The 9303-nt window shown below is 38.9% G+C and overlaps 2 protein-coding genes across 8 annotated transcripts in view; one reads left to right on the top strand and one right to left on the bottom strand.

The window, feature by feature from the left end:
- Positions 1 to 409: 409 nt before the first annotated feature.
- Positions 410 to 9303, top strand: part of LOC100175960 (glutathione S-transferase alpha-5-like) — a 13364-nt gene continuing 4470 nt past the window's right edge. The window contains exons 1-3 of the mRNA XM_026838626.1: positions 410 to 764; positions 1126 to 1227; positions 1536 to 2642. The gene's annotated coding sequence lies outside the window, so the exon portion shown is untranslated. The remainder of the gene's footprint in view (positions 765 to 1125; positions 1228 to 1535; positions 2643 to 9303) is intronic.
- The window catches only part of LOC100185353 (glutathione S-transferase alpha-5-like), a 7523-nt gene continuing 1259 nt past the window's right edge, over positions 3040 to 9303 (bottom strand). Inside the window, exons 2-7 of one of the 7 annotated variants that reach the window (XM_026838655.1) lie at positions 9240 to 9286; positions 5702 to 5776; positions 4880 to 4989; positions 4359 to 4500; positions 4157 to 4288; positions 3040 to 3362 (exon numbers count right to left, since the gene is read on the bottom strand). In XM_026838655.1, coding sequence (XP_026694456.1) covers positions 3240 to 3362; positions 4157 to 4288; positions 4359 to 4500; positions 4880 to 4989; positions 5702 to 5776; positions 9240 to 9286 — 629 coding nt within the window. In that variant the 3' untranslated portion in view covers positions 3040 to 3239. Of the gene's footprint in view, positions 3363 to 4156; positions 4289 to 4358; positions 4501 to 4879; positions 4990 to 5701; positions 5777 to 5968; positions 7371 to 7976; positions 8109 to 8173; positions 8310 to 8572; positions 8683 to 8910; positions 8986 to 9239; positions 9287 to 9303 lie in introns of those variants that run through there. The other 6 variants (XM_026838658.1, XM_026838657.1, XM_002120490.3 and 3 more) reach the window with 6 other exon arrangements.

The following is a 9303-nucleotide window of genomic DNA, read 5'->3' as shown; positions in this document are numbered from 1 at the left end:
TCTTACTTATAGTCTCTACCCTAGCCTAGATTTGAACCCAAGATCTCTGGTTCTCCAACTCTGGCCTGGATTCCAACCCAGGATCCCTGGTTCTCCAACCCTGGCCTGGATTTGAACCCAGGATCCCTGGATCTTTAACCCTGGCCTGGATTCGAACCCAGGATCCCTGGTTCTCCAACCCTGGCCTGGATTCGAACCCAGGATCCCTGGTTCTCCAACTCTGGCCTGGATTCGAACCCAGGATCCCTGGTTCTGCAACCCTGGCCTGGATTCGAACCCAGGATCCCTGGTTCTCCGACCCTGGCCTTGATTGAAATCCAGGATTCTTGCTGTTTCATTTTTTTAAACTTTGGTGGTGCCTTTAGACCCCATTTAGGCATATCTATATTTAAGTTTGAATTTTTAATTCAAATGCTCTTTTCTCTACCATAGGTTGATGTATCTAAACCCATCTTCCCATATGAGGAACCCATACACTGTGTTAAACTAGCAGTTCATCATCAAGTTGCTGCTTTCTACACAAACCACATTCTACACTGCGGTACTGCCTCATTCTGCAACGAGTTATGTGATTTTGTATGCGGTGGAAAAAACAACTTTAATAATTGCAACTCAGTGGGGAATAACTCCAAGGATGAAGGACAAAGCTTGAATCCATTTGAAGAGGATTATATTGAACAAGACCAAGTACATGACGATGCCTTTGTAAACATTGATGTTCAACATAGAAGTGTTTGGTTCTGTAGAAGTTGCCCAACAAACAGGTAGATTGTATTGAATAATTGCTTTACTTGATTGCATATAATGTTCAATGTTAAGTTATAATGTGCATTTATACATAAGACTTGTGGTGGTGTGTACCTTACGAGTTAAAACATAGGTATCTTCTTATAAGGGTACCTTATGCTGTATTGTATGGCTGACAATTTAGAACGCCTATAACACACCACTCAGATGGAGCAATTGCTGTTAAGTGTCTTGCCCAAGAACACATACGCCAACAATGGTAGCTGTATTAAGCCGTACTTGTAAACTTTGGGTTAGAAACAGTTGCCCTAACCACAGTGGCAGCTTTTATACACCAAAGATTTACATTGAGCAATATAATAACCACAAATGTCACAGGTTAGACATCTCCGTAGTAAAGTCATCCACTGTACCAGTTGTTCATTCTGAGTCGGCCACTGAGACAGAATGTAGTGGGCCTTCAACAGAACTGTGTTTCAGGTCATTTATTAAAATCTGGGGTGACATTTTTAAAATATAGTTACACTCATAGTTGTCAAACATAAAAAACCTCATTGATTAATGTGGTGAATGCAATATACTTTGGTTCTGCTTGTTTGTATAGGCACCTTACAGCAGGGTAAAAGCGAGGGTAACATTGTTGAAATACAGTTACAATCATAGTTGTCAAACATAGGGAACCTCATTGATTAATGTGGTGAATGCAATATACTTTGGCTCTGCTTGTTTGTATAGACACCTAACTGTTTAAAAACATTACTCTTTTTTTAATTTTGTGCCTATTTCAGATGGCACAAAGACCTTGAACGAAGCTTTGACGCTGTTAGGATGAGGGACAGGTCAAACAGTGACCTCTTGTGGACAGAGGTTCATAGAAAGAATATAAAACAGCCAATGACATCAACCCCAAAGAAACAGGCTTCAAATAGGTTGAAGTCTCCTTGTAGAATTGATAGAAAAACGACAAATGAGTTAGCACAGAATGTTTCCAAGTTACAACTTAACATTGAAAAGTTATCAAACCAGGATAAAACCACAATTCCATTTGAAACCATTGATACACATCCCTTTGATAATACATTAACCACTAAGCCACCAAAAACACATAAAGCTCTAAAACTGCCAACAAAATGCGACGCATCTTCATATAAAAGTGTGAATTCAACCAAAAATGAAAGAGGCCTACCACCCAAAAGTGAAAGACTCTGCCCTACTGCTTATAAAGCACAGAAGAAACGCCGAACAAAGCGTAGTTTGTCCCCTGTTTTCTGTATAGCTGCTGATGCAGTTGCATAACTACTTCACTTGTTTACTCAGATATTTTATTACATCAGGTACAATAGTGCATCAATGTAGTTATTATGTCAAATTGTAACTTAGAGATTCCTGGTTCAATGCTAACTCACTGCAGCAACTTAAATGTTTCGTAGTAAGCATAGGTGCCTTTAACTGAGTTTTCCGTGGTTAAACTGTTATTAGTGCAATGCCATTTTAAATCAGTTATTATTATTTTAAGTGTAATGTGCTTTTGGTCCTCATATATTATTATCTGTGCATTGACGCATATGTGGGTACTTGTATTTCGTTTATTCCCCGTTATAACAAAATCAGCACCGTGACGGAAATGACGTCATAAACACGTCACTTTGTGAGCTTACTTTGACTTTGCTGTTCTTGCTGAAAGGCCGTCTAGTAACTACACAGTTTTTGGTTCTATCGCAGAATCTTTGAAATTCGGCATTACGTTTTACGAACAAGCAAAGATTCTTCACTAGTATTCAGTTGTATTGAAAACAAAGTCAAGCTTTTCCATTGCAGCGTCTACTAGTTGATCTTTGCCCAAGTTAGACTAGGCGCTGTTACTGTTTTTGATACTGACGTATTGGAACAACAAGGTATGTAGTCTATGTGTGGTGTCAAATACTTGGTATAAGACGTATGTAGTAATGTAACGTGTACATGTTGGATTATGCGTTAGAGTAATTTGCTTGTTTATCAATTTTGTCTTTGATGTGTTAATCAGTAGATTAAAAATTGTAAATAAGCAAAATTTTTGGCAAAATGCGTTTATATACTGTCACGTGACTGAAAGAGTGCGGGATTTTTTTAAGGGGACGTTATAGAAATATTATAAATTTTGGTGTTTCAGTGGGGACGATTATATTATACCGTTGTTTCAATGTATAACTTTTTTGCCAGCGGGTATACATTCTAAATTTGAAGTATATGGCTGGTAATAATAATGCCTATTGAGGTATTTGACACATTTTGACTGGCAGACATCAGAAAAACTATCAGCGTCTTAATTAGTGCTTTATTTTGGCAGTTGCAAATACAGTTGACCAAGTTAGTAATATACAGTACACAGTTAAAATAGAATAGCACGTCCATGAAAGCAGTATATACATAAAAATAAACACTTATTGTTCTGCTGGGCCCAAGTAAAGCAATATATACAATGTACTATGTATATATAACAGCGTCAAGGAGATTTATGAAAAGAATATATCAGTAACCATGGCAACGTATTTCTCGTCTGCAAAATCCTTTCTTTTACTTCCTGGCTGAAGGAACTTCTGTACCCACGGTATTTCTTTCATAGATGCCATAAATGCCTGTGGAGGGAATAACAGTGATATAGTAATAGTACTGTGGCCGGGGTAAGATGGATACCGTTGTTCCATAATATCCCATATTTCCCAATCGTGTTTACTACCAAATGGGACTGTAATGTCGTGGGTTTAACACTTAGTTTTTTTGACACGCGCACTGTTTTTGTTGTTTACGTAATGTTTGTATTGTATGTCAGTTTAGTTTTGAATGTGTTTCTTCTCATTATTTGTGTTCTTTTGTGTTTTTCTTATCACTCTTTGACCTAGTATTTTTCTTTTCTTATCACTGTTTTTCACGCACGACTTGTTTCCTGCGTTGTTTTAACGTTACCGCGTGTTCCTTTATTGCTGCATTGCCGTAAGTCGAATTGCTTGTCACGTTTCACGCTTTGGGCGCTTTTCCTCTTGCTAGATTTGGGTTTATCGGGTTAGTTCTCCTTTTACCGTGTTAACGAAAGGTTGTATTGATTGTGAACTGTTTTATCGAGTTAAAGCCGTATCGAGTTTTTGTTGTATCTAGTTGTGGTTTAGAGGTTAAGTGTGTATTTTAATGCCATTCGTTCTTATTCAGTTTTTATTAAATTACATGTTTTTATAGTAAAGTCGTATTCAGTGTAGCTTACAACAGACTACAGCAGTCAGGCCCCGCGATTGGCCGTTAAAGCAGTGCCCCAGACCAAACCCCCGTTAGCAAAAACGTAACAGGACGATAAAAGAGAATGAAAACATGTTCCATCTTACCCCAACCTACTATACGTTAAAGCCCCCTGGTATAATATAACAGTAATGTTACAAACCTGTAATTTAGGATATTCATTTATAATCTCTTTTTCAATGTCCATGAAATATATGATAGATTCAAACAATAACACGTCGGCCATTGTTTGTTTGTTTCCGACAAGATGACCATTGTTCGTTGTCTGTAGTATCTGTGACGTAACAATATATATAATAATACAGTGAAACATTCGTAAAATAGAAATTATTTTTGCCACTTACGTTTTCAAACGCGTTCAAGAACTTATTTTTCAATTCTTTTTTGATTCCCAACCAAATTTGCGGTTTCTGGTCGTTTGGTTTGAACGGAAAATACAAACCGGGTATCGTCATTTCAACCATGCCGACTGAATACATGTCTACCCTGGATATAAACCTTACGTTAAAGCCCGTGTTACGGTCGAGTTGCTGCAGTACCGTGGGAATTTAAATGAATAAATTTAACCTATTTACCCTCGCGTGGCAAGGACATGGACAGGGTGACATTCTCGGCAACCGACTAAATAAACTAGTCGCCGTCTAAATCGACCAAATAACTTCCGTAATAAGTAATGCACAGAAAGTTAGTCGGCCGACTAAAAAACGCGGTAATCCATAGTAACAGCGACCGACTAACTTTAGTTGGTAGCCGAGAATTCCGTCCCAGTTCTTATAACACGAATGTCCACAATTTGCATTACTTATTCATGGTTGCCACTCCCATCTTCACACTCATATAGCGACTAGACTGTATATAAACTTACAAAACTTGTTCTTTCTCCGTTTCACCCATAAAGTTTCCTTTACGAGCTAAATAACGCAGTATTGAGACAGTTTGTACAATCCTCATCCCGTCTATTTCTAGCATTGGGATCTGAAACGTTTTACAATTAATATATTACTTTGAGAAAATATGAATGTTTCCTTAGCTGCATACATACGAGGTAACTCGTAAGCGGCCACGAGGTCACATATGCGTCAATGCGCGAAAAAAAATGTTATGCATCTATTACAAAACAGAACACTCGTGTTATAACGACTGTCGTTGCCCCGTCATGCGAGAATAAATAAGTTGCATATACGTGGTAACTTGTAAGCGGCCACGAGGTGTATGAAACAGATCACCCGTGTTATAACGACTGTCGTTGCCCCGCCATGCGAGGATAAATAAGTTACATATGTGGTAACTTGTAAGCGAGCACGAGGTGTATGAAACAGAACACCCTTGTTATAACGACTGTCGTTGCCCCGCTATGCGAGGATAAATAAGTTACATAAGTGGTAACTTGTAAGCGAGCACGAGGTGTATGAAACAGAACACCCGTGTTATAACGACTGTCGTTGCCCCGCCATGCGATGATAAATAAGTTACATATGTGGTAACTTGTAAGCGAGCACGAGGTGTATGAAACAGAACACCTGTGTTATAACGACTGTCGTTGCCCCGCCATGCGCGGGTAAATAAGTTATATACGTGGTAACTTGTAAGTGGGCACGAGGTGTATAAAACAGTGTTGTAACAACTGTCGTTGCCCCGCCATGCGAGGAGAAATAAGAGAGTTGAATAACATTTTCGCTCGGTTTACCTCTTTGAACAAGTAGAGTCCTTCAGCCTGTTGTCTTTGAAAGTCAACTTTGTTTGATATAAAACTTTCATTGTACTAAAAATGAAGAAAAGTTAATTTTTATTAACAGGACTGTTTAATGTGTAAATTGTAGTGGCTTCAGTTTTGTGTTGTTATTGGTCATTTATATTTGCGCGGGTTAAGACTTGAGTGACTTATCCAAAATTTAGTTAGAACGATCCGTAATTAAACTATTGAAAATACAAATCCGCTAGACGGCGCCCTTACGTCGATCCCACACGCAGCGAGCATCCATCTTATCTTCTCAGCACGCCCCCTACCGTCGGTGTAATACAAGATGGGTTTGCTCATGTTTATTCGGTTGTTTCAAAATCCTCAAAAGCCTCAGAAATCTGATGAAGCATGAAATTAGTTTTTTTTACGTTTTATTTCTCTACATTATAAACTTTGCTGTTATAAAATCACCATGGTGCATTTGCACGTTATAACGTCTTTGCAAAACAACTGAGCTTGTAATGGGACTCCTATTGAAGTAACTGCCCTACACGTTCTAAACTACTGTAAAAAAACTGTTTAAATTCTCGCTCTAAATTCGACTCGACTGCTATGTGTATAAAGACGTTTTACGATAGCCGAACCAAGTGTCGGTATAACTGGCTTAAACGCTTAAAAATGCCCGGAAAATTTAACCTCGTGCATTGAAGTTTACTTTGTCTATACGAAGTCCGCTAAGCCTACGCGTTGCTTTTCTACATTAAATCTACATGTGGTTTTGTTATACATTAACTAACATTCAGCCGAATCAGCTTTAAGGCGCCCAAAGGCTTTATATTTACCCACTAACCATCACATTTGACTTGCATGGACTGACATTAATCATCACTGTATATTTGAGTCAATTTGACCACATTAGTCGTAGCGGCCGTGACAGCAATTGGCATTAATTGAGATCACTTCGTGCTACTAAACGTTCTTCAAAGTCGTGACCACTTTCATAAAATATAAGTTTTTATAAAATCTACTATTTTACTAAACCGACTTTTAAGCTAGATAAATATTTCTTTGTTTGTTCTTTTAAGCGACGCTACACTACAGCGTAGCTCGCCTTTGTGTAAAAAGAACAAACAAAGAAATATCTACACCTAGCTTTATGATTCGTTACTTAGCGCAGAATTAGAGTATTTGTATCCTGTATACTCGTCGTAACATTGGCGCTTCTGAGTATTGATCGTGACATCAGCAAATACTTGAAAACTTTCGTTTACTTACAGTCGGCTAAACTTAACATGTGCTGTTTGAAGTAGTGTATCGATAGTTTGACGAACATTACATTTGGTGTATGGAGTATGGCTACAGCATGTTATATAGTAGGGTGGGGGAAGGTGGGACACCTTTAGCACATAATATCCAAATATCCTAAACGTGTTTTAAACAATTAACAGCGGTCTATGGAAATCGTGAGGATACGGTTTTATAATTTTTTGAATGTTCTTTTACTACCAAACTGGACGAGAAACTATACAGATAAAGTCGTGTTAATGGAAATTTATGAATGGAATATATCGTCAACTAAAGCAACGTATTTCTTGTCTGGTAAATCCTTTCTTTTACTTCCTGGCTGAAGAAACTTCTGTACCCACGGTATTTCTTTCATGGATGCCATAAATGCCTACAGGAGTGAAACAAGTGTTATGTATGTTGTATAAGTTGTTAGTAGGCATATGTGTCCTTGGGCAAGACACTTAACGGACATTGCTCCAACCCAGTGGTCACTAATGGGTTGTAGCACCTTGGGTGTTGGAACAATTGGACAACTCTTGTTTAAATCCCAGGTCCCATGGCGTGCCTCACTGTAGGACCTCACCCATATAGAATAGAATGTGCATATACAATGTTGGGATAATAGGCCGAATCTGGCCTAAATTCCAGGTCCCATGGCGTGCCTCACTGTAGGACCTTACCCATACAGAATAGAATGTGCATATACAATGTTGGGATAATAGGCCGAATCTGGCCTAAATTTCAGGTCCCATGGCGTGCCTCACTGTAGGACCTCACCCATATAGAATAGAATGTGCATATACAATGTTGGGATAATAGGCCGAATCTGGCCTAAATTCCAGGTCCCATGGCATGCCTCACTGTAGGACCTTACCCATACAGAATAGAATGTCTGAATGTGCATATACAATGTTCGGGTGATGAGCAAACTCTGCCCCAAATCCCAGGTCCCATACGGCGCGCTCTAATTTGCAAAGGTACCCAAGTTTCTAACCTGTAAGTTTGGATAATTATTCAGTACGTCTTTGTCAATGTCCAAGTAATGTACAAAAGATTCAAACAATAACACGTCGGCCATTGTTTGTTTGTTTTCGACAAGATGACCATTGTTTGTTGTCTGTAGTATCTGTGACGTAACATAACAATTCAATACGCACCTTTTGGTTTAAATGGCCATGTTTGAAAACTTACATTTTCATAAACGGAGAAATATTTTGTGCCCAATTTTTCTTTGTTTTCCGACCAAAATTGTGCTTTGTCAGGTTTGAAAGGATAAGCTAAGCCAACGTTAGACATATCCATTATTCCTTCAGTGTACATGTCTACCCTGAAAATACAATTGATCATTTATATCCTCGTGGGTGGGAACTTGAGTGACTTATCCATGGTTGCCACTCCCATGCCCACAGTCGAGTTGCTGAAGCTATTGCAGTGTGTGGATAAGCAGACATGACTATTGGTTGGTTTGGTCATTTATAACCTGAGGTCAGCTATTGTAGCGACAATAAGTAACCTTAATGCGATACCAAACTAATAGATAATACTCGCTTTACAAAATGTATCTCCTGTTACTAATGTAGAATAACTTACAAAGCTCTTTCTGTATCGTTTTCCCCCATCAAGCCCCCCTTATGTCCCAAATAACGTAATATGGATCCGGTTTGTACGATTCGTAAGCCGTCTATTTCCAGCAAAGGAACCTTAAAAGTGTGTTTCAGTTAAATACTCGTTGGGCTGACAAATTGGTTCCTTCTGTGTTTTCGGCTTTGCCTGGGCAACGACAGCCGTTATACCACGGGTGTTCTGTTTCATACACCTCGTGCCCGCTTACAAGTTGCCACGTATGTGACTTATTTATCCTCGCATGGCGGGGCAACGACAGTCGTTATAACGCGTGTGTTCTGTTTCAAACAACTCGTGCCCCCTACCTGCTTAAATAAGTAGAGTCCTTCCGCTATTCGTTGTTGAAAATCCGCTTTACTTGTTACGAAGTTTTCGTCAAACTAGAAATAAACAAACGTTAATTTTGAAATCTTTTAAACAAAACTGTTATAAATAAATGAATGTAAGTTGTTTATCCTCGCGTGGCAAGGCAACGACAGTTGTTATAACAAAGTTACATACGTGGTAACTTGTAAGCGAGCCCGAGGTGTATGAAATAAAACACCCGTGTTATAACGACTGGCGTTACCCGCCACGCTAGAATAAATAACTTACATTTATTTATATTTATACACCCGCTAGACGGCGCCCTTACGTCGATCCCGCACGCGGCAAGCATCCATCTTATCTTCTCAGCGCGCCCTCTACCGTCAAGATAA

Source organism: Ciona intestinalis, unplaced genomic scaffold (genome assembly GCF_000224145.3).
Source record: "Ciona intestinalis unplaced genomic scaffold, KH HT000101.2, whole genome shotgun sequence".
Classification (NCBI taxonomy): domain Eukaryota; kingdom Metazoa; phylum Chordata; class Ascidiacea; order Phlebobranchia; family Cionidae; genus Ciona; species Ciona intestinalis.
This window is presented reverse-complemented; position numbering and strand designations above follow the sequence as displayed.